This window comes from Mauremys mutica, chromosome 2 (assembly GCF_020497125.1).
Source record: "Mauremys mutica isolate MM-2020 ecotype Southern chromosome 2, ASM2049712v1, whole genome shotgun sequence".
NCBI lineage: Eukaryota > Metazoa > Chordata > Testudines > Geoemydidae > Mauremys > Mauremys mutica.
This window is the reverse complement of record NC_059073.1, coordinates 200,371,320-200,397,817: the sequence shown is the minus strand read 5'-3', so window position 1 is coordinate 200,397,817 and position 26,498 is coordinate 200,371,320. Positions and strand designations below refer to the sequence as shown.

The window sequence follows — 26,498 nt, the reverse complement described above, 5'->3', positions numbered from 1 at the left end:
TTCAATGGTTTCCATATACATGCCATCCAGTCCAGCCAGGGCATATCTTTGAGAGGGTTAAAAGCTGACTACAGAAGTAAGTATGCAGAAACTGTTTTAAATAGCGATATTTAAAAGTACTTATCTACTTCAGGGCAGGGGGAGCAGTATCTTGAATGTGGGCACTAAAATAATATATTTTAATTCTGCAACTGTCTCTCATAATCAAGAAAACGGGAAGCCAAAACCCCTAGAAACCTTCTCTCCAGAAAATACATGCTATCATACACAGACAGAATAGTTTGCTTTTCCAAATTCTCAGCTACTTTTTAAAGACATGGCCTACTTTTAAACCTGTTTTGCAGATGTGTTGGCAAATGAGGATTTATGATTTGTAATTCTCGAGGTCCATATTACTAAACAAGTAACTTCTGCTAAACAAAACATTTAGTCACTATTCCAAATGATGCAACACTACATACTTAAGCAGGAGACCACAACTCCAGTCTAGACTCAGGCTTCCTCTCCCCTGGTTTGTAAAAGTCCAGGAACTGGAAAAAACTATCTACTGAGTCCCCAGGTGTAGGATGCAGACCTTTTTACTCTACATCACAGTTGCCAGGCAACTGACATCAAATGACGACTGATTTGCTGTTCCGTTAATCAACAAAATGGTGTACGAGCGGTACTTACACATTAGCCTTTCTATCCAACAAACTTTGTCTGGTTTCTGCTTCCTTTCTCTCCAAGGCAGCCCACATTCTCTTCTCACCTTGTCTCCTAACCTATGACTTAAATCAGCCTCTGTACCAAATGACTGGAGGGTAACTAATGCAACACTGCTTTTTTGAAGAGCAACTAGCTAAAGATAAAAAAAAAATGCCATTAGTTTTTTGTGAGTACATCACCAGGAAACCTTCCAAACTATCAGTGAGACCACTGGATGACTGAAGTGCTAAAGGAGCACTTGAGAAAGACAAGGCATTGAGGAGGAACTATATGAATTCTTTGCTTTGGTCTGCATTACAGAGGATAAGGTGGAGCTCCCCACAATTAAGCCATTCTTTTTAGGTGACAAATCTGAGGAACTCTCCCAGATGGGAGGTGTCATTAGAAGATGTTTTGGAACAAACTGGTAAATTAAACAGTAATAAGTGACCTGGACCAGATGGACCCAAGAGTTCTGAAGGAACTCAAATATGAAATTGCAGAACTATTATCTGTGATATGTAACCTATAACTTAAATCAGCCTCTGTACCAGATGACTGGAGATATGTAAAGCTGGTTTAAAAAAAAGGCTCCAGAGGTGATCTTGGAAATGACAGTTAGTGAGCCTAATTTTAATACCAGGCAAATCGGTTGAAACTATAATAAAGAACAAAATTATCAGGCACAAAAGGGAAAAAGTCAACATGGCTTTTGTAAAGGGAAATCATGCCCCACCAATCTATTATAATTCTTTGAGTCAACAAACATGTGGACAAGGGTGATCGAGTCAATATATTGTACTTGGACTTTCAGAAAGCCTTTAACAAGGTCCCTTACCAAAGGCTCTTAAGCAAAGTAAGCTGCCATGGGATAAGAGGAAAGATCTTCTCATGCATCAGTAACTTGTTACAAGACAGGAAACAAAGGATAGGAATAATTGGACAGTTTTCATAATGGAGAGAGGTAAATAGCAGGGCCCCAAAAGGATCTGTACTGGGACCAGTGCTGTTCAACATATTCATAAATAATCTGGAAAAGGCAGGAAAGAGTGAGGTGGCACATTTTCAGATAATACAAAATTACTCAAAATAGTTAAGTCAAAAGATGACTGTGAAGAGTTACAAAGGGATCTTTCTAAACTGGACTAGATGACAAAATGAAAGATGACATTTAATGTTGATAATACAAAGTAATGTACACTGGAAAACATAATCCCAACTATACATACAAAATGATGGGGTCTAAATTAGCTGTCATAACTCTAGAAAGAAATCTTGGAGTCATTGTGGATAGTTCTCTCAAAACATCTTCTCAGTGTGCAGCGGCAGTCAAAAATAGCTAACAGAATGTTAGGAACCATTAGGAAAGGGGTAGATAATAAAACAGAAAATATCACAATGCCACTATATGAATCCATGGAATGACCACACCTTGAATACTGTGTGCAGTTCTGGTTGCCCCAACTCAAAAAAGATATCTTAGAATTTGAAAACGTTCAGAAAAGGGCAAGGAAAATAATTAAGGTATGGAAATCCCTTAATCCCTATATGAGGACTGGGACTGTATATCTTAGAAAAGAGATGACTTGCGGGGGATATGATATTTACCCCTTCACATAACACAAGAACATGGGGTCAACTGAAAAAAATAATAGACAACAGATTTAAAACAAACATAAGGGAGTTCTTCTTCACCCAACACAGTCAACCTGTGGAATACATTACCAGGGGATGTTGTGAAGCCCAAAGGTATAACTATTCAAAAAATAATTAGATAAGTTCATGGAGGATAGGTCCATCAATGGCTAATGGCCAAGACAGAAAGGGACACAACCTTGTGCTCTGGGTGTCCCTAAACCACTGATTGCTAGAAGCTAGGACTGGGCATCAAGGAATGGATCACTCAAAATTGTTCTGTTCTGTTTATTCCCTCTGAAACATCAGGCATTGGCCATTGTCAGAAGACAGGATACTGGGCTAGATGGACCATTGGTCAGACCCAGTATGGCCGTTCTGGTGTTCTTACTCCAAGCTTCCCTTTCCCATCTCCTCTGCCTTCTCTTGGCACCACCCCACCTATATCTTCCCTCCCAGCAGCTTCTTCTACCAGCTGTTCATGATTACTGGCTTCTGATGATGACTAGACACAGTGCCTCCTCACTTCCAGAAACAGGCTTCTTTAGCTGCCTCCTCTATAACACAAGCATTGTGCCTGCTTACAGCTAAATATTTCCGTGGATGGCTCTGAATGTCCCAGATACCGACGTCCATTAGCTTTCCTCAAAGGCCCATGTGCCACTCAGCCTTCATTCCTCAATGGCCCTTGGCTGTCCCAGGAAATCCATTCCAAGCCACAGAGCACTTAAATCTTGTCCCACTAGCAACATTGGCTAGACTGGTGTGATTTCCATTCTTGCTGTGGAAGGGTCAATTATCACTGCACCAAGCTGAGAAGCCACTTGCCAAGGCACTGGTCTAAAGGTAAGACACTAGACATTGTAATTACTTCAGGGGAAGGGAGCTTGGGAACTCAAGTATAAAGGAAAAATTAAAGTAGTAGAGAAAAAGACAGAGAAAACCCAGATTTCTTTTCACCCTGGTATGGCAAGAGATTCTTGCTTTACAGAATATATATTATGAGCCCAATCCTCCAAGCCCTGCAAATGTAAAACTGCCATTGAATTAAATGAACCAAATTCAGAGACAATGTGTAAGACTTGTATATGTTCAAATGTTTCTCAACGACCAGTCTGTGAACTGGTGCCGGTCCCTGAGATCTCCCTGACACAGTTTAGGAAGGCAGCAGGCCGGTTCCTGGTATCAAAAAGGCTGAGAAACTGCTCTGAACTGTTAGAGCATCTGGGCCTAACTTTCTTCTGCCTTCCATCTAGTGTAGTTATTAGTGTCTGTGAAAATTAGGCTTAAAATGACACCATGCTGATTTGGTTGCATTTTACGCTCCCTTTGTTCAGATGTAAATGACTATGCAAGGTGCAAGGCACCAGAGAATCAAGCTCTCTGATTTGAACTTGGTCCCAGTCCTGTAACATTCACACAAATGCTTAACTTAGAGCACATGAGTAGTCCCACAGAAGTTAGTGAATCTACTTACCCGCACAAATTTGAGCATGTGTGTACATGTTTGCAGGATCAGAGCCTTAGACTTTGTTAACTCAGATACTAATAGATTAACACCCATTTACCAATATGTAATTTAGAATAAGGGTTGGGAGTCTAAGTTTTGGTGTCACTTATGTGTTGAGGAGTTGGAAGATGATGACACTAACTTGCACCTTGCCTCCTTTTGGTTGCGTGTCTTGTGACACTCCTCTCTGACCCCTCAGCACACAATTTACAACATTATAGGTATTCCCTCAGTCTAACCTAGACTCACTCCCTTACACAGACTCAGTGGCCCAAATCCAGAGTTGATGTGTAAGGAAGCTATGTAGATTATACACTGATAAGAGGTGAAGTCTAAACTGGTAGCTTAGTACATATGAAGACAGAAAAGAGTGTAAAGTTCCAGTGCCTTAAAATTCTACGTGTCCTCTAGGGAATTTTCTACCCTGCATTAAACAACACTGGGTTCCTTTTAAAATAAAAGACACCCTCATCCTGCACAGGAAGAGAAAGGCTCCCCAGCTGAAAATTACAGTACTTTACATTCACTTTATCTTTGACAATAAGACTCTACCATAGTTCCCCTGACCAGTGTTGGCAATTTGTTGTTGTTGTTGTTGTTGTTATACTGAAAACAATGTCAGCCAGTCTGACTACCACCAAAACTAATTTATTGCATGATTACAATTTGGTTCTCAGAAAAAATAATTCCCTTCCACAAGGGTCAGGGTAGCATGCTGATACTGACACGTTATGTTTAAATAACTGTTGTTTCTAGCATGGTTTCAAATGTATTAAGGACATGGCCATCCATTAATTGGCTGGTGACTGGCAGGAGAAGGTGGAATTATAGAAGGACGTTTTAGTAAATGAAAAAGGCTAGAAACCACACTTAATCAAAGAGTGATTTGTCACTGTAGAAACCCAGTTAATAAATGGAGGAAAGAGCCAAACAAACGGAAAAAATCACAGAATCCCTGTTTTCTTTTGGTCTGTTTTAATTTTCCAATGCTTAAGTTACAAGATAATTTAACTTGTTACTTCAACAGCAAATAATAAACTGCATTATATTTTAATAGAAGTTATCTAGATTCATGCTTTGAATTTGAAAAGTGAGACACGTAGTTTCTACTAACACTGTTGATGTGCTACTGTTGAGGGAAAGTGTGTTACGCTTCTTCCTGCTAAGCTACAAACTGAAGAAATTCTAGGAAAACTGAAGCAGTTCTAACAAACAGGTTTCAGTAACACAAAGTGACACATTTTAGTACATATTCATAAGGGTTGGGGGGTTATTACTGGGCTGTAATTGCAGTTGTTCTAACACCTAATAAGCCATGGTTGGAAAAACAAAGGCAGGTTAATTTGTGATTTCCTCTCCTCATTCAGAGGCAAATTAAGTGTCAAACAGCTAATACAGAACATATTTCATTTTATGAGATTTTAATTTAATTCTGCACCATATCGTTGATGCCTTAATGTAGGGTGGTTTATCTAAGAAGAAGAGCAATTTATAAACCTCTTTCAATGGAATCTTTAATGATAGGATACGGTAGCATAATTATAGCAGTGCCTGTTAGTCCTATTATACATATGAATCTGTCAGCAATTCCATCATAAACATAAACCCCTATTTTAGGGGTTTATAACTCAGTTATAAAATTTTGCTCCAGGGTGAAATTTGGGATACAAGATTTCTGCCCTTGAGCAATTAAAAAAAAACCAACCTAATATCTCATGTATATATCTTTAATGGTGGAACTATGCAAGAATCCTTTACACCCTAAAAGTTTACTGATATTGACTGTTTTTTTGGTTTGCCTGTCACTCAAAAAAGATATTTTAGGCCCAGATGCCATCATGCGCGCAAGACGTTTTTGAAATGTTCTCTATTTTTCCTCTATTTGTTCTATTGATACCTCATTATAGTAAGACTCCACATTCTTTAGGTATAGATCTCAACCAGCTTTGCAAAGTTGGGAAACCATCATTAACCCCAGTTTTACATCTGGGGAAACTATGAAGCAGAGAAGTTGAGTGATTCACATAGAGAGTCAGTGGCAGAGATGTGAACAAACCCTGACTCCTGTCCTATGCCCCAACCACAGTCTCCCAGAAATTGAAATAACTTTAAATCCGTTTTTTTAAAGGATGCCATGACAACGATCCAAGTAATGTCTCCAAAAGAATGATTAATCCCTTCTAAGCCAAAATCCAATGTTCCTAAAGATGGAATTACTGTTGGTGTCTATCATGTTTATACAGTACTGGGAATTTTTGAAAACTCTACAACCTATGAAAATGCCTATGAAAAAGCTGTTATAGTCTGAAAGGTTCCTTTGTACAATTGCCTAATTACATATTTACATTTAATTACACTAATCATATTGGCTCCATTTCATACTGGGTATGTTATACTCTATCATTTCAGCAATGGCATAAACAAACTGAAGGGAAGAATCTACTTAAGTTTATGTAAAAATAAATAAACAATAACAAAGAAATTTTAATTTTAAAGTTAAGGCTGAAACTATAACATGTATCTCAAACAACTGCCTGCAGCCCATGATCTCATGCTAAAATCCTATTATTTCTTATGAGCTATGCAATGATGGGAGACGTCCAAGGTGCTGCAGGAAGTATTGGTGTTGGTTATTCAATAAGTGGCACTCTTCCTTCTGAGTCAGTTCTGACTCTACTGACCCAGCATGGTATAAAGAGGGCGTGTTGTTATATTTCAGATGAAACATTAAACTAAGATACTGACCATTTATGGTTCTTAAAGAACTTGTGGCGCTTTTGTCACAATAGGTTTTTAGCCCCAACTCCTGTTCATATTCCAAATTGAGTAACCACATTATGCTTACCTAAAATTTGCCTCTGCTCTGTTGTGGAGCACTGGTAATAAATACTGTTGTGATCCACCCAAGAGACTAATGCATTTCAGCAACAGTAAAGTGATCACTAATAGGGCTCATTCTTGAAATCTCTGCCCAGGCAAAGTACAGGTCCAGAATCTGTACATTAGTTTGCAGAGCAATATGGTATCCTTTGGAATGAGAGATGCTATTTAAATACCAAGGATTATTAAATAATGGTAACAGTAATAATCTTGCTTTTGTTGAAGCCAATGACATAATTTCCCTTGACTTCAGAGAGAGCAGGATCATGCCTTAAGCCTCCAACCAGAGGCTGATTTTAGAAACCATGTGAAGTACTCTAAAGAGCTTACATTAGAATCTAGCTTCATATGCATTGGAAAACCTAGAATGAAAGGGGTGAATCTGTATGATGCTTCCACCTTAATTCAAAATGTCCCTGTTTTTGAACAGCAGGTTTAACTCAAAATCTTTATTTTAATGTATTTTATTGCATGGTTGATTATGGTGTAAATACTTACTGATGCATCAGTGGAACTCTAAGGAATAAATCACAAGTTTCTGTACTCTCTCTTTCATTCTATAAATACCCACTTTTCCTTTAATGCCCAAGGAAGACTGCAACACAGATTTATTACTTACCTCCAGGCAAATTTGCTCTGAAATTACAATTCAGTAATAGGAGACTAATCCAAAAAAACTGTTGGTAAAATATTGTGTGTGTACTTGGGCATGTAGTTAGGATTGTTAATATCAATTAATTCTGCTCACAGAGGAGGACTTGTTTTAAAACAACTTCATTTTTCTTCTGTATATATGTAATTACACAGCTGTAACTAATAGCCATGGAGATGCAATCTGCCATCTAAACAACTAGCATTATTCTTCAAAGTATTACTTGTGCATTTCTTCTTTTATTTTCTCAATAAGAGGGGTGATTATTAGATATAATTAAATGTATATATCAAGACTTTTAGCACAGGAGTGAGCCCTCGTTATGGCTCCATTTTTATGGTATATGGCAGTTTTCTGGACATTACATCTAAAGATCATTGCTTTATTTTGCAAATCTGATACTCCTCTCTACATATAGAATAAGATAATGCTTATTTCCACAGGGTTCCTCCTCTCCCCTCTTTTTCTAATGCACGTTATCACTGGCATTCTTTTCTTTTATCTTTGTGTAAACCATGTGCTCTATTACATTTGCCATTTTGTTTGGGTGACATTCCCATCAATCAACTGACTGCTTGTGCACGCACACAACAGGGACTATGAAAATTCCCCCAAAATTTCATTACGCTTCATGGCAGTCACTAGGAAAATGCTTTAAAGTTACAGGAAATTTTAGCTATGAAGAATCCCAAGCCTAATCCAGAGAAAGTACACGTTTTGTTTAGCAGTATTTCATAGGGCTCTGTACTTGTTAATTTAGTATTTATAGAATGACAGCACACAGAATAAACATCAGCAAAATATATAGGTAACACTTGCCAGCTACCTATTATAAAAGACATTCCTAAGGCACCAGCCTGGTTCTGCTTCAGTGAATCCACGAACAGATAAACTCGATGCATTCCAAACGTAAATCTTGCTCTCCAGCTAGAGCTGCAAAGCTTTCCAGGCACAGAGTTTTAAGTACCATAAGGATTCCAATATTTGTCTCTTGTTCTAGGCTCCATAATATAACAATGTGGAAAATAATACTTACACATGCAGTGGAGGAATGGGAGATGGTTCATAATGGTAACGTCCCTCGTGATGTCTTGCATCAATTGGCACAGGAGGGTGGAATGCTGGAAAAAGGTGAGGGGGATCTGAAAAATAAGGTTTCCAAATATGAATATATCATGCAGCTATTTTTTAATATTGATTACACATCTCAAATTATGTGCCAACTGTAATATGATGTACGGTCAAATTCTTCTTTCTCAATACAATATCAGTGTAACTGAACAGAGTTTGCCCCATAAAATTTGCAGAGATGAGCGTGAATATTCATTTATTAATTTTAATATTCTCTTTTTATACCTTAAATGGCAAATTACATTAAGAAGCCTTTAATAAATAATTATAGTGCACACATGTGAGGTGTCAGATCAAAAGGATCATTGAACCTTTCATAAGCAAGCCTGATTCTTTTTAACAATAAAAATGTTATTGAAAGAAAGACCTAAAAATAGACTACAAATAGCGTGTAGTAAAAAAGATACAGTGGAATGTACAACTAAAACAGCAGGCATACAAAGTACAATCTGGAGAAATTACAATTAAGTTAGAAGGAAAACGTGATTGGGAAAGGCTGCATTGGAGGAGACACTGTGCTGCAGCGCACCAAGGGGAAGCATCAGGAAGTATGTGCTTCAGGGCGTGGGGATTCATTTCCTCAGCCTTGAAAAGGATGCAGCATATTCTTCACATGCAGCTGGTCACCTCTGCTGGCAGGCATGTAAAGCAGTGGGGAGAAATGGCTTTGGTTACTCCCCACCCTATTTCTCGCAAGTTGTCCCTGGGAAGGCTAACTCTCAAGCTGCCACTGCAATTCCTATTACTTCCAGAAAGCCCTTACATAGGTTATACAAGAGGGGGCAGTTCCTCGCAGTCTCGTTCTCAACCCGCCACTACACAGGTTGCGTACAGGCCAGAAAAATCTAGCCCTCATTTTTCCATCTAATTCTCTAATTAAAGCTCTCCGCCATTTTTGATGCTATAGTTTTAATATGCTGAAGATCTCTATCAACATTTTCATGCCTTTGCAACTGTCTAATGTAAAGAACGTTATTTTATAGAAGATATTTAATGCATCATTACACTCCTGAATGGAAGAAACAATGTTCAAGCAGCAACATAACATCTGAAAAGCCCATTGTCTCCTGGGGTGTGAAACCTACCTATCCAGACCAATTATTAACTAATTTTTATTTTGCCTTAAATCCATATGTTTATGTGATCCTAAAATCAGATGAGAACGGATGTTATGTAGTGTCATGGTTTTACTAAAAAGGATTCTAAAAAGAGAAAATCCTTATTTATGCTCAGTCAGGAAAACTAAGCTAGAGAGGCCTTTTTCAGTCTTGCTATGACTCTTAGGGTAAGTTCTGTATGTATTTTCTTCCTTCTGAATTCAGCGAAATGTAATCCCTGTCTTAGATTATGTTATCTCTGAAAACAATTGCATCTAGCCAGCTGATGATCCAAAAAAAGGGTGAGGAATTGGATTTTGCCTCTGTTTTTTCTCAAAAATTTGAAATGTTTTAGACTCTCCAACCAGCTGCAGTTGGTAGAAAAGGAGAAGCGTAAGAGATAATGGGGAAGCGGGGGAGAGATGGGGAATTCACACAAGTTCTGAGGAAATATTTCCAATTTTTCATGACAATTCTGAAACATTTGAAATTTCCTGTCCAGCTCCAGTGCCAGCTATTTGTTAAGTGTTAGCTCCAGTATGCTTGCTAACAGCGCATTTCTGCCATTTACTGACTCGGGGCCCAATCCTGTTTGAAAAGTGATTGTGGCTTCCTAATGTGAGCAGGGAAACCCTAGTCATGAGAGCCTAATTCTAGCCCTATTCTACAAACTGGACATAAATACCTTCGCTCTTGCAATCTGATCCACTTCTACACCTGTGCGGAGCCCTGCTGACTTCTACAGGACTCATGGTCAATCCCAGGAATTTATACACCCCACAGGAGTATGTGGTTATGGGTGGACCAGAAGATACGTGCTTCCCATGCATGAAATGCATTTTGCATTGATCACCAGCCCCAGAAGCCACAACACAGCCTGTAACCAGGGGGAAATGTCTGAAGGACAGAGAGATGGTTACACAGTGGGGGATCCTGTTGTGTGCTGTGCTCCCCACCCCTTAACCTATTAACTGCAATAATGTAAGATGAGTGTGCTCTACATTATTTTCCTCCAAGACATATTAGCCACTCTTCAACAAACACATCTCTCCCCGTCTCTGTCATAGTAGCAACTCTGAGGAAAACAAGGGACAGAATCCCAAGGGGCTGGATTCTGATCCCCTTATGCATGTCAAATAGCACTATACCCCTCCTCGCACAAGGTGAACAAGCCTGCGCAAGATGCCTGCCAAGCCAGGCTGAAACTCCACTCTGGAGAGCAGTTCCCCTATTTACCGCTTTAAACACAGTTTAGCCATGTACAGGATTAGCCCTAAAGTTAAATGTGATCTTCTATAATTTTCTATTTTAGGACTGGAATATTGAATACTAAATTAGCTATAGCCCAGATCTAACTTAACTGTACAGGTGAAGTAAGTAGTATTTAATGTGTATGTTTGTGTTATACTTCCCTTCATTAACCTCTGTCATCTTGTACTGACATTTAATGAGGCAAACATCTCAAAGAATACATTTCTGAATCCTTTAATATTAAGTTTCTCTGTGTGTCCTGGTTGCATTTTGTTTGTGTTTTTTTTTTGTCTGGGAAAGAGAAGTATTCCATCATTGCACAGAGAACTGTGTAAGTCAACCCCGCATGAGTAGAACAGGCCTGAATATCTAGCATCTGCCATAATTATCCATCTCACAGTTTATTATTTACACATGAACAATACAGCTGGTGAGTATCATAACTCAAGCGTATGTGTAATAAACTGCACTGTAGCCATCTCCTGTTGCAACCCTTGGAAAAATACCTCATGATGACTTTTCCAAAGTCAGGCTAAAACTGCTGAAGCAGAATAAAGTGCCACTAAACCTGGCTACCTCCTATTTATCATACAATTTCCTGACTGATGGTTCCACAAACCAGCTGCTAAGTGCTGTGTACTCTACTGTCAGCAAACTAACATGCTAAATGGAAGACAGGGAGAATAATGTGCAGAACCAGTGGAATCAGTTTTACTGAGGGAATTCAAAATCTACTATGTGTGGATAATTTCTTGACGCAGAGGTAAGTAGTAAATTCTACATGCTTGTGGGTCCAAAAGTGTTCTACTTTGAACATCTTTGAATATTTATATGAAAATACTCTCACATCAAACAGATATTTGAAAGAGCACCTATCATCCAAGGTTCCACTTAGAATGCACTTGAAACCCTATAAATATGTAATTGGTTGACATGTATTTAAATTGAAATATACTGTAGAAAGTTTGCATAGCTGTAACACATAGTGTATTCCTATTGGTCATTCTGACCTCACGCAATAACTGTTTCTACAGAGATACTGCCAGACCATCACAGGCCAAATTCTGCCACAATTATTTATGCTAAATAGTACATTATTCTAAGAGTGGTCCCGTTGGAATGAATGGACTACATGTACAGTAATGTACTGCTCTTTGTATGATAGAATCTGGTCACAACTAATCTGTAGCTGCTGTTAGCAGAGGTCTTGGCTACCTGGAGCCAAAATGACCCTTAATAAAAGGATCTGGCAATTGCTCTAAAAATATGACATTTATGAGCTTTCTATTTAAAATGCATAAAACAAAACTATTCGCAGGAATTATGCTATAATGAATCAACAACATCTTCTAACAAACTTTATCCTTGCGTCTGACGAAGTGGGTATTCACCCATGAAAGCTTATGCTCCAATACTTCTGTTAGTCTATAAGGGGCCACAGGACTCTTTGTCGCTTGTTACAGATCCAGACTAACAAGGCTACCCCTCTGATACTTTACCCTTTATGTCGTAGTTCAGAAATTATTCATAAAAAAATTCTGGATCTTGGAAGATTTGGGTGAAATGAAGGCAAGGGCGGCCCATGCCAGGCATATCCTTCTTACAAGCACACAAGGCTTTAAAACGATCTTCATTAACTCAGGCCCAAATCCTGCAGCCAGAACTGTGCAGCCAGAGACTTGTATCTGTGCATAGTCTGGCTAAAGTCAATGGGCTCCACATGAGCACAAGCACCAATCTGTATGGATTCAACTGCCTAATCAGGGACTTAGGCCCAATTCATCAAAGCCCTTGAGCACATGATTCAGTCCCATTGACTTCAGTGAGATGTAAACATATAGCTAAGTGCTGAAACTGGTTGGACTTACTCACATTTCAACTTGTTTTGTTGAATAGCTATCTTCCTTTCCAATACCACTAGCAAAAATATCTTTAAGGTCCACCTCTGCTTGAGAGCATCAGGAGGTCTTTCAAACAAAATTTAGAATATAGGCAAGTAAGTTGTATAAGAATAGAAATGTAGCACTGGTAAACACTTTAAGCTCCACACAATTTTGTAGATGTCATCTCTGAGATTCTTCAAGAAAACATGGGTTTTTCTTTCTCATTTTTAGATGTTTAAATTGTGTACCCCCTTCTTACAAATACATCTTCAGAGGCAGTGAAAAGGACCAATCCTCACAAATAATAATAAATCTCAGACGTTTTGCAGCATGAGCTTTCGTGGGTGAATACCCACTTCTTCGGATGCAAGCCGAAGAAGTGCATCCGAAGAAGTGGGTATTCACCCACGAAAGCTCATGCTGCAAAACGTCTGTTAGTCTATAAGGTGCCACAGGATTCTTTGCTGCTTCTACAGAACCAGACTAACACGGCTACCCCTCTGATAATAAATCTCACACTCCTAGAAGAGGAAAAGGGACTTGCACTGTTTCTTAAAGGTCTGTAACCTATGCCTCCACTGAAAGAGCCAGAGAAATGAATAAAGGAAACTGGGAAAAAATATCAAAATGTGAATGTTTGATAAAGAGAGAATACTAATTAAGGTCTAAAGAGATCTAACAGTTACCAATGATCTGCTAATAGATGCAGCAGAAGGTTAGATGACTCTAGCAGACCAAGAGGTATTATATAATACCGAGTCAGTATCAGAAAGTTCAACAAGAGAAAGTGAAAGAACCATCATCCAGATCCAACACACTCTGAAGTCAATGGGAATCTTTCCATCAATTTCTTGATCTTTGGAACAGGGCTTTTACAGTTAGGAATCACTTGGATCTGGCAAGTTAAACTTTTGGATCTGGCAAGTTAAACTTTTGGTAGTTAAACTTTTGGTAGTAAGTCACACAGACCATGCCATTTACTATCCCATTTTGCTCAAGCATGGTGAGAGTCTTGCCAAACCTTGTAGCATGGGCTTTTGAAAAGATGGGCTTCAACTTTTCATGAATTGAGAAACTATTTGTTATGGTGTAAGGTTTGAATCAACTCAAGTGGCTAAATGAAGCTCCACTCTCTGCAGCTGCATTATGAGATAGTGGCACACAAAATATGCAATTCAGTGCACATTTTCAGTATGTGTAACATTTTAGTGGTTTATCATTAGAAAAATCTGTTCACAAAATTCTACAATAGAACACTAAGTCAAGTTTAGAGCTTTACTCAAAATACAATTAGGCTTGGAAGGATTTTTTTTTTAATTGGTAAATGTCAAGTTCACTGCACCTATACAAACTGACAAAAAATATTTCCATCATTAATCTAAATTTACAGACAGGCAAAGAAAGACAAATGCTGCTTGAGAAATTATTAGAATTTGATTTAAGGCTATTTATTTTGAATATTTGTATGTGTGATGTTGGGATATTTCATATATTACATATTATAATGCTTTAACTTTTGAATCTCAATGTCTGCTGTCATTAATTATTAACTGACCCCTAGTTGTTTGACCTCCCCATAATTTTGTACAATTGTGAACATTTAAATAGATTTAAAAAATGTAAAATGCTTAAAATTAAACATTGATATTGTTAATTGAAATTATAAAAAAACAAAAATCTAATTCTGCCTAACCCAATTATAATATATTGGGGGTGAAATCCTGGCCTCATTGAAGTCCATTAGAGTTTTGCTTTTGACTTCAGTGGAACCAGGTGCTCAGAACGCTCTGCACATACAAAATAATTGACTTCTATGATAATAACTAATTTACATATATAAACCCACTGTTACCCAAGGTATACTAAAAACACCATTATGCAAAATATAGCAATTTCTTAATGTCTTTTTCAGTACACTGCATTGTGAATAGTTTTGCCAGCAGATTTCTACATTTCCCTTGGTGCATAGCTGATCAGCCAATGGGAATTTTCTAATATTTTGGTTCGCACAGTCCTATAGGACATTACTATTTCTTTATATACGTTTGCTTCAATTTATCTTCCCTTGACAGTGTTGTCTGGTTTAAGGGTAACTGTCATGGTGCTTTTTGAATGGAAAGTTCTTCTGCATTGTTAACTTCATATTTTTCAACTGGCTAATTCCAAGAGGGCCCACTAATTTCCCTTTGAAAATGCGTATATGAGTTTTTCTGCTCCCCGTTTTGTTTCAAGGGCTCTTCTTATCAAGAGCGAAATATAACTAAGATCCCCAATCCTGCAAAGACCTGGGCAGATGCTTAACTTCATGAACTGCGAGTAGTCCCACAGCCTTGACTTTAAATGGGACTACTCAGAGTGAATTAAGTTAACCATGTGCGTTAAGTCTTTTCAGGATTGGAATCTAACTGACTGACTAAGAGGGGAAACAAGAAAACTGTCTGCACACAAAATATTGTCAAACGCACAAAGTAAATAAACTGAAAAAAGCAGAGGTGGAGTTTTTTCTCTTCTATTTACGAAGTTCTTTCAGTTACAGTAATATTAGGTATTATTTGTAACTATTGTAGGTTCAAAATTCAGAGGAAAAAATGTGACTTTCAGGTTAATCATGACACTTTTATATTTTATGTTCATTAATGTACTTCAGTCGTTACACTTCCATCTCCAGCTTCAACCTGAGTTTTCAGAGCTCATTTCTCTATATTAAAAACACCACAAACCTCAGAAAGTGAAACATTGCTTCACTTTTTGATTGTTGTTGCTGATGAAAAAGATTCCCACCTTGGCAAAGAAATAAGAATCCAGGGCATCTCATACACTTGTCATTCATTGTAAACCCAAACACCTTGTGGGAACAAGCTTTATCGTTTTTAGTGGTTCTGCAATAATCATCCCACCAAACACTTGGAAGAGGAGCTGTTATCTCCGAGCTGGAAGAAAAGTGGCTGGAAATGATTTAATCAACTGGCACTGGAAGATCTTTAATATGCCCAGATTTGCTGCAGGTATTGGCTAAACAGCGATTGGATTGATTTCAGCTGGAACACTGTATCATTCTTCCCAATTACTGCAACACTACTATCAGAGGAAAACGGCAGCAAGATTGTCTTCTGGAATACTAAACTTTCGTAAGTCTATTTGATTGCATGTGTCCAGTGCTCAGAACACTCTGCACATCCAAAATAATTGACTTCTATGATAATAAATAATCTACATATATAAAACACTGCTAATCCAAGAATCTCTGAACACTTTGCAAACATGAATTAGGCCCTATGATAACCCAGTGATTGAATCATGAATTATTAGTTGTATTAGGTCAGATGCACCAGTACATTAAGGTTCCTTTGTGCTGCACTGGCCACATAAAGTAGCCATAATAGCATCTTAGTTGGCCATTGGTTATGGCTGTTTTGCATGGGTAGAGCCGTGAAGTATATGTACATTTTTATTACTATTATGTACATTTTACACGTTGGAAGACTGAAGCACTCAAAAAATAAGAGTTGTACAGGGGCACATAGCAAGTCAGGGGGCAAAGTTGCAAATAGAATTATTGTGTCCCAAATCTCAGTGTCACACTATGACCACTAGACGACACTGCCTCCCTTTCTTATATAAATTGCTATTTAAAAGCCATTAAATGTAACAGCAGTTGAATATAGTCAGTGTCTGTGCTCCAAGCACATGAGAAGAGAACCCAATGAGACATCTTGGCCACAAAGTATGTTATTTGGAAAGAAGATCACCTCTTATAATGCAGCTGGCTCTTGGTATGCCACAGCTCATCTTTTTTCATAACCTCTGGATCCGTGCAGTGCTTCTTAACAAACTTAATAATGTGGTCTCCGCAACAAAATGACAAATTGTGCTCTGCCAGGGAACTGACAAAAGAAATCCCTGCCTCCGTTACCTCAAATGTACTCTCTGCAGTGAAAAACCAATTTATCTTTCCCTTGCAACGTGCTTTCTATTCTGCCATTGTCCCGGTAACTTCTTTCGTCCCTGCCATCAATACATCTACCACAGCTAAAAATCATACCCACACATATTTTTTTTAAAAGTGTCCATATTTAACTTTCAACAATCCAGTCAAATGCTTTACTCCAGATGCTCTGGAATGCTGCTTGTCTTTTGATTCCCTCTGCATGTGCCTGGTGACATCTTCTGTATTCTCATCTTCTCTGCTGTGATACAGGCACAAACAAACAAAAAGAACCACATGCACGGAAAGTTATTAAAAGCAGGTTAACTCAAGCATATAGGAGTCTGCAGCTGTGAATGATGAACTATAAACTGCGTGTTAAAAGAAAATAAATAAAAATGAATTTAAAAAAATAAATCAATCCTGACCCAGACTGCAGATGATTAAGAGTGAAATCATACAGGAAGACCCTGACTACGCGGCTGCAGCACAATGTGTACACGCAGTTCTCCGTAGCTGGGTGCTCACACAGCTTCCCTGCCCAGGGCAGACAGGAAAACAGATTATAGTCTGGTTCGTTCCTGTCTACAATGGCCAGGGAGGCTGTCTTAGCACCATGCTGACAAGATGCATGTATAAACTATGCTGCAAGTGTAGACAAAGACAAGGAGAGAGAACAGACTGGAAGCCAAAAAATAGTGTACTCATGGAAAGATACAGACTATAAATACACTTTTAAAATGTCAGATATCCTTGTGTATAGTGTGGATCTGCCTCTGGAGGTCACTTTGGAGCAACTATTAAACTTCAACAAAGTTAAAAGGGTTACAAAGTATTAAGTGTGACCACAAAAAGTTAGTCAATCATATGCAAATTGCTAGTGTGTTTCTCTCCCATGTAACAAAGTCAAGTTTGAAAGCAATTCCAGAGGCCAAATCCTAATCTGGTGTAAATCAGCATAGCACCAGAGATGTCAATGAGTCTACATTGATTTACAGCAGCTGAGGAACTGGCAGAGGTCCCTTGTTTCATTGGCCAACACAGGCTGGAAGAGTTATAGAAGTTACATTCAGAGTCTTTGGTAAGTAAATTGTATGATGATAGAAATTAGAGATGGAAAAGACCTGTTAGGTCATTGAGGTTTTACTTTTGAATATAAAAACAACTCAGCCTCTACAGAAGAATATTCCACAATCTGACAAGTATCAGAGGGGTAGCCATGTTGTTTGTATCCACAAAAACAATGAGAAGTCCCGTGGCACCTTAAAGACTAACAGATTTATTTGGGCATAAGCTTTTGTGGGTAAAAAACCCACTTCTTCAGATGCATCAGATAAAGAAGTGGGGGTTTTTTACCCATGAAAGCTTATGCCCAAATACATCTGTCAGTCTTTAAGGTGCCACCAGACTCCACATTGTTCTTCCACAATCTGACGCATCTCACTGTCAAAGATTTTTCCCTGCTAGTTAACCTAATTTTGTTCTTAACCCCATTACTCCTAATTATTTTACCTCCCTTTGTACTATCCTAAAGAGTTCCTCTCCCTATGTGTTTATACTCTTCAAACACTTGCAGATGACTATCGCTTGCCCTCTTTGTCTATCACAGAATGTAGATATTCTTGCATTCTTGTAATCTGTATCCACACTTTAAATTGGACATTTCAGTCAATTTATTCCTTTTCATTGTTCCCCGAACTCCTTCTAATTTGGGAAAGAGAGACAGTTATCACCTCTCTGCTCTAGGACATTTGGATTAAGGTAAGGCATGAATTTAAAGCACAAGAGCTATTCTTGAATAATGTAATGTGTGGACACATTCATACTGGAATAAGAGTGCCTTATTCAGATCTATTTTAATTCATTTTGAAAGTGCAGGGAGCAGAGACACAGAGGGAGCTGGAGAAGAGGCTGAAGCGACACACAAGATTGGGCTGGATGAAGAGGTAGGGACAGCTCTCCCCACTTCAGATCCCAGTGGAGCCACCCTGCCCAGTGGACAGGCAGGAGCACACGCACCAACCAGGGAGCTGGGCTACATTGGTACATGATGCCAGATACCAAGGGGTGTGAGGAGGAAGGACAGGACACTGGGCACCAGCCAGCAAGGAATGGCAATAGGAACTGTTGGACACCCCTTCCCAATTTGGAGCTGGCTGTCACCGTCCCCTGCCAAGTCTCAGTAGCTCCCCTCGCTCCCCCTCACGCCCCATTCACAGCAAGCTTCAGAACCTCCCCGCACCTGCCTGGAAACGAATCTGAATTATTTTTTCATGTAAGATTTCATGAGACACTGTATCAAATGCTTTTCCAAAATCCAATACATTGCATCTACTGTATTCCTAGACTTTATTGATGATTTCTCTTAATCATTTTCCATTATTTTAATAGGGGCTGAATTTATTACCAGACAATATTTTCCAGTAATTTCCTTCCTTTCTCTGAAAGTTTTGTATCACATTTACTTTTTCAAATTGCCTGTTGTCTCGCCCAGTCATCAGTGACTTCTCAATAATAATTGTCAGAGCATTCAGTAAGTTCACTAGGTAATTCCCTTCATATCTTAGAATGAGTTTAATCTGGTCTTGATGTCTGGTATATGTGCACACTTTCCAAATATTCCCTTATCTGCTTCTTAACAAAAGCTACATTTAAGAAATCTTCATTACTTTCTAATTGTTCAACCTCTTTATATTTTGTCAGTCTTAAAAGCAGCTCAGTGGCTCTGTCTTTTTATATAGTTGGGGTTATAAAAATAACCCCAACTATACATACAACATGATGGGGGTTAATTTAGCTACAATGAGTCAGGAAAAAGATCTTGGAGTTATCGTGGATAGTTCTCTGAAGATGTCCACGCAGTGTGCAGAGGCGGTCAAAAAAGCAAACAGGATGTTAGGAATCATTAAAAAGGGGATAGAGAATAAGACTGAGAATATATTATTGCCATTATATAAATCCATGGTACGCCCACATCTCGAATACTGTGTACAGATGTGGTCTCCTCACCTCAAAAAAGATATTCTAGCACTAGAAAAGGTTCAGAAAAGAGCAACTAAAATGATTAGGGGTTTAGAGAGTGTCCCATATGAGGAAAGATTAAAGAGGCTAGGACTCTTCAGTTTGGAAAAGAGAAGACTAAGGGGGGACATGATAGAGGTATATAAAATCATGAGTGATGTTGAGAAAGTGGATAAGGAAAAGTTATTTACTTATTCCCATAACACAAGAACTAGGGGTCACCAAATGAAATTAATAGGCAGCAGGTTTAAAACAAATAAAAGGAAGTTCTTCTTCACGCAGCGCACAGTCAACTTGTGGAACTCCTTACCTGAGGAGGTTGTGAAGGCTAGGACTATAACGATGTTTAAAAGGGGACTGGATAAATTCATGGTGGCTAAGTCCATAAATGGCTATTAGCCAGGATGGGTAAGAATGGTGTCCCTAGCCTCTGTTCGTCAGAGGATGGAGATGGATGGCAGGAGAGAGATCACTTGATCATTGCCTGTTAGGTTCACTCCCTCAGGGGCACCTGGTATTGGCCACTGTCGGTAGACAGATACTGGGCTAGATGGACCTTTGGTCTGACCCGGTACGGCCTTTCTTATGTTCTTATGTTCTTATTTAGTAATTCCACTGATTTCATCCCTTTCCTAATTGATTAAAGAGCTTGCTTTTGCTATTGCGTTTCTTTCCACCTTGATATCTTTATAAAAAGCCTTTCTTATTCTCCTTAACATCTTGCTTATTCTTGCTTTTTGCACCATTGCTACCCATCTCTATGATTTTTAATTTCCTCTTTATATTCTTTTTATATTCCCTTCCACTTTTCCATTTACTGTACAAGTTCTTTTTACTCCATAATGTTTGAGCAGTATCTCATGAAGTCAACTTGACTCTTCCTCCTAACATTCTTCTTTTGCTGATGAACTGATAGTGGAGTATGGCCTACAATACTGTTGCTTCAAGCATCCACTGCAGCTCCCCCAAAGCAGACCAAGGAGCCACATTACTGACCAAGGTGAGAATGTCACCCCTTCAACTGCAGAGCCATTTCAGTGATGTACCTGCTGATTTATGGGGCTCTGTGCACGTGTGTGTTACTTTATAACAAAAAACATGGTTCTCTGAATGAGGCAATGAGTAAAAAACCCAAGATCTCAACTCGGAGAAGCTAACTCTGGCAATCCTTACCTGTTGACAGTAAAACTGTCCTCAATCCTGACAACTTTCCAAAATACACCTGCTGGACTCATTGACTTGAGGTCAATGGGAGGGTTACATCTAAAGCTTGGGTAGGTCAAGTGGGGTGAAGGAAAGCCACCGCAAGGGAAAGAAAACACTTCTTCAAACCCTAATGCAGAAACTGAAAAATCAGTTACATGAATAAGCAATAGCATTCAAGTACCTGACTTAGACAAGCTTTTCTACATGGGACGGTGTGAGATTTAAGAATGTGTGAGATTTTTGGGGGCAGGGTCTGTCTTTTCATTGTACGTGTATACAGCGCCTAGCATAACAGGCCCCAAGTCCCTCACTCTAGGCACTAAAGTAATACAAATAATAACCAATAATAATTACTTCACCTTTCCCTGCACTGTCTAGTGGGTCTACAGTGCTCTAGGAGGCATAAACAGGGAGCTGTCCCTGTGCTCAGAAGCACTCTCTGAGCTTGTGAGAGTGTAGACCACAGCAGCCATCTTCTTGTTCTGTGTTTATGCACCACCTAGCACAGCGGGGTTCTGATCCATGACTGGGGCTCAGAGGCCCTGCCACAATACAAATAATAAAACACAATTCTGCCTGTCCCCTGCCCAACGAGACACAAGAGACAGATTCTTTGCTCTCTCCCCGTTTGCACTTCTGCATGAGGGTCAGACACAATCTGACTGCAAACAAGCAGGTGGCATCACCTGGAATTTGTCTCCCCTGGTTAGAAGGCAGAGTCAGTTGTGCTCATCCACATTGCCCGGCAAGTCTGGGAAACTTCCAAGCCATGAGACAACAGGTTTCCCACCCCTGAGCTGTTTGATGCTCCACTGAATGCAGGGGCACTTTGAGAGATATGCTAACACCCATATGGAAAAGCTGTTGAACACAAAGGTTGGAGGTCAAAAGTTTAAATGGTCATGATAGAGATGACAGCAGTCTCTTTCTGGTCAATCACATCAAAGGGATTGTCAGTTCTTATACTACTACTGAAGATCTTTTGGAACCTATTGAAATTCTAGCACATTTATTGCACACTGGGAGCATAAAAAGACTTTTTGTTTGTTTTACAGCTTCTTACCCAGCACGGCTGAGGTATTAGTTCAACTGTTAACTGCAACGTTTATGGTCACTCTAACAGCTATAAATCTAGATCTTATGGTCCCCCCATCTCTTTCATCAAATGTGCCACTGAACATAACAGATCATACATTTAAAGAGATGTGCACCACATTCTATTGGTGATTTGAACATCTGCTCCTATGCATCTTTCCCTAGCTTAATGCTGAACTGAAGGAATCTAGTACAGTAGTTTCAACAAAAGTTTGGAATTTCTTCTCCAACAAACAACAACAATAAATTTGATAGAAATATGTGGCCTTTATTGTGTAGAGCTAGAAACCTCTACTCCTGAACTGCACACAGTCACACATTCTTATTTATTGATTATACGTAATGTTGTGTTACGGTAAGGTATAAAGGCCCCAAACTAGGATCAAGACCCCACTCTACTAGGATCTGTAGAGAAACATACAGTATTAAGAGATGGTGCTGAAGAGGTTAATTTAAATCGAGAGGACAAAGGCTGAAAGAAAGGAAGCAGCATTATCCCCATTTTACAGATGGCATATTGAGGCAGAGATTGACTGATGCGCCCAAGGGAAGACTGTGGCAGAGTCAGGAATAGAACTGGAGACTACTGAGACCCAGTCCAATGACAAAACCACAAGACCATCTTTCCTCTCAGACCTTCCTTCCTCTCAAAACTTGTGTTTGTGGTTAGGTCAAAAACGTCACTGCAGTACGTGTTCCATGCTTTGTACCAACCATTGTCAGCTAGCTGTTTGCCAAAACCAAGACCCAAGTTTGCTTGTTACTACCTTCTTCAGATTCCTGTTCTCCTCTCCACAACAAGGTTTAGCAGTATAAGTTATGCTCCTAGCCTCCATCTGGCTAGGCAGAAACAGATGTCCATATATTCTGACATGATCTTATTTCAAAGAGGGGACTTTGGGTTTCCAATGATGTTTTAAAAGTCACAGCATATGATGGCTCTAAACAGTAATTTCTAATTAGGATGGTTTTAATCAAATTTAAATGTAGCTGAGTTTTCACAGCTAATGAATAAATCCTGTTTTCAAATCATAATAATCATGCAGAATTCACCTGGCAGCCACTCCCATTCAAGGCAACATCCTGAAGAATCCCCTACATGAGCAGCAGTTTTCACAAAATGCCTATAGGAGGTTTCAGCAACATCCGTTTCAGCCCAGTTTATTATTTAAACAGTTCCCTAACTACTCTTCCCGGAGGTAAGCTGCAACCAAATTGTTTTCCTTCACTTCACAAAGCAGATATGCGTGGCTTATTTGAACAGCTCTAAAGTTTACTTTAGTCTCCGTTTAAATACCTTCTACCACATATTTCAAACAAACAGTTCACTTCATTAGAAAGGCAAACAGTTTAGCCATAGAATACTAGCACTTGAGAAGAATCACACTGGGCAGAGAAACCCTCTGCCCCTGTGTAAACACTTCCTTGTCTTCAGCTCTAAGCAGCAACCATGTGGAACTTCACTTCAAAAGCCTTTTCACAAATACTTCACACATCTATTTGTAAGTAAATGATAACCCTGAAAGAGATTAACTGCAGGGCAGGAAGCTTCTGATGCCTATCAGCGCTGCTATATGGACAAAAATAGGAGGTCTAAATGTCCATTTCCAGCTAAAGGCCAGTTATGAAATAATAAAATTAATGACAATACAGAAGTACAGTTTAGCCTGATCCCTTCAACTGGATAATCAGTATTGCCTCAGTGATGTGTGGTGGCAAAATTGGCCTTGTAACAGAAAGTGAGTCTCATCCTTAGCTACAGAGTGGCTACTGCATCCACGTCATTATTTAATGTTAAACTGGATCATACACAAAAGGAAACAAAGTAGTCAAGAGAGACAGTACTGTTGAAATGAGTTGCTAAGTTGTTAAACTGCTAGAAAAAGAGCTGCACATAAAGAGTTGCAAAGCTAAATCATCACTGAAGCACCTTACTACGTACGTTGAAGAAGTAATAATATATATAGTAAGGTATTTCTTTCTGGACAACATTTACAGTGAAGTTAAAATGCATAAGGAAAGCAAGGCAAATTGACTGTCTATTATAAATTCCAAGTAAAGAGAACAAGGGGGTATGGAGGGGAGAAAGAAGGACAAATGGACACAGATACAATGGAAGATAGCAAGTGCTAAAAGGGCTATTCTCCCCTGGATAGATGCACACAACTCCTATTGACACTTATGGGACTTACGCTCTCCTGTCGAGAAAAGAATACACCCCTAAGGCCTGGTCTACATTACGTGTTTATACCGAATTTAGCAGCGTTAAACCGATTTTACGCTGCACCGTCCACACAACGAAGCCCTTTATATCGATATAAAAGGCTCTTAATACCAATATCTGTACTCCTCCCTGACGAGAGGAGTAGCGCTCAAATCGGTATTGCCATGTCGGATTAGGGTTTGTGTGGCCGCAAATCGACGGTATTGGCCTCCGGGAGCTATTCCACAGTGCACCATTGTGACCGCTCTGGAAAGCCATCTGAACTCAGATGCACTGGCCAGGTAGACAGGAAAAGCCCCGCCAACTTTTGAATTTCATTTCCTGTTTGGCCAGCGTGGAGAGCTCATCAGCACAGGTAACAATGCAGTCTCCTGAGAATCGAAAAAGAGCTCCAGCATGGACCGCACGGGAGGTACTGGATCTGATCGCTGTATGGGGAGAGGATTCCGTGCTAACGGAACTCCGTTCCAAAAGACAAAATGAAAAAACATTTGAAAAAATTTCCAAGGCCATGATGCAGACAAGCCACACCAGGGACTCAGTACAGTGCCGTGTGAAAGTTAAAGAGCTCAGACAAGCCTACCAGAAAACCAAAGAAGCAAATGGAAGGTCCAGGGCAGGGCCGAAAACATGCCGCTTCTACGCTGAGCTGCATGCAATTCTAGGGGGGGTCCGCCACCTCTACCCCACCCCTGTCCATGGATTCCAAGGTGGGGGTGGTAATCTCAGCCATGGCTGAGGATTCTGCAGACGGGGAAGATGAGGAGGAAGAGGAGGACGAGCTTGTAGAGAGCACACAGCACTCCGTTCTCCCTAACAGCCAGGAGCTTTTTCTCACCCTGACAGAATTACCCTCCCAGCCCTCCCAAGCAACTATCCCAGACAATGAAGCCATGGAAGGGACCTCTGGTGAGTGTACCTTGTAAATATAAGACATGGTTTAAAAGCAAGCGTTTTTTAATGATTAATTTGGCCTGAGGACTTGGGATGCATTCGCGGCCAGTACAGTTACTGGAAAAGTCTGTTAACATGTCTAGGGATGGAGCGGAAATCCTCCAGGGACATCTCCATGAAGCTCTCCTGGAGGTACTCCAAAAGCCTTTGCAGAAGGTTTCTGGGCAGCGCTGCTTTATTCCGTCCTCCATGGTAGGACACTTGACCACGCCATGCATGTAGCAAGTAATCTGGTATCATTGCATGACAAAACCTAGCTGCGTATGGTCCCGGTGATTGCTGGCATTCAAGCAACATCCATTCTTTATCTCGCTGTGTTATCCTCAGGAGAGTGATATCGTTCATGGTAACCTGGTTGAAATTCAGGAATTTAAGTAAAGGGACAGAGATGGCCATTCCTACTGGGCTGTTTGCCTGTTGCTTAAAAGAAATCCTTCCCTGCAGGTAGCCAAGCGGGGGGAAGGGAGAGGGGCGCGATTGGTGCTGCGCTTTTCTGCATTTGGCTAGCACGGATCTTTCCTGCTACCAGCCACGCGGTTGGGGGTGGTGGTGGAAAGGTGGGTGTTTCGCAGTGATCTTCCATGATACCAGCCACGGGGTGGTTTCTGCTGCTGCACGTTAACAGGAAAGAAGCAGCACTCAATGGGCTTTGCTTGCTATTTGGGAAAGGAGGGGGCTGGATAGATGAAGGCTGCAGAAAACGAAAGACAATGGCTTACCATGGCCGCATGCAAGCAGAATTCTGATGCCCGGACCTGCGTCTGTGATCTGTAACACCAAAGCCGCAGGCACTCAATATTAAGAAGCAAAATGCGACCTTGTAGTGAAAACACATGTGCTATGTAAGGTGAATAGTGTTGTTCACTGTGAAAGAGTATGACCATTGTTCTCTAAAATGTATCTTTTTAAATACTTCTCTCCCTTTTTTCCCTCCCTGATGCAGCTGCAAATTTTTCAAGCATCCCTACTCCATCCCGAAGGCTATCTCAGATAAGGCGGCGGAAAAAAAAGATGCAAGAAGAAATGTTTTCGGAAATCATGGAAGTGACCCGCAATGAAAGAGCGCATCTGAATGAGTGGAAGGACGTGGTAGCAAAGTACAGGAAAGATGCCAGTGACCGTGAGGACAGGAGGGACAACGTGAGGATAGGAGGGACGAACGTGAGGACAGGAGAGATGCTCGAGATGAGAGGAGAGACGCTCGAGATGAGAGGTGGCGGCAGGAAGATCAGCGGTGGCGGGATGCAACCCTGGGGCTGCTGCGTGATCAAACTGACATGCTCCGGCGTATGGTGGAGCTTCAGGAATGGCAGCAGTATCACAGAGTGCCGCTGCAGCCCCTGTATA

The 26,498-nt window shown here is 40.0% G+C and overlaps 1 protein-coding gene across 1 annotated transcript in view; it reads right to left on the bottom strand.

Annotated features, from left to right (window-relative positions):
- GLI3 (GLI family zinc finger 3) overlaps positions 1-26,498 on the bottom strand; it is a 248,411-nt gene that overhangs the window by 106,956 nt on the left and 114,957 nt on the right. The window contains exon 4 of the mRNA XM_045003006.1: positions 8,401-8,506. Coding sequence (XP_044858941.1) covers positions 8,401-8,506 — 106 coding nt within the window. The remainder of the gene's footprint in view (positions 1-8,400; positions 8,507-26,498) is intronic.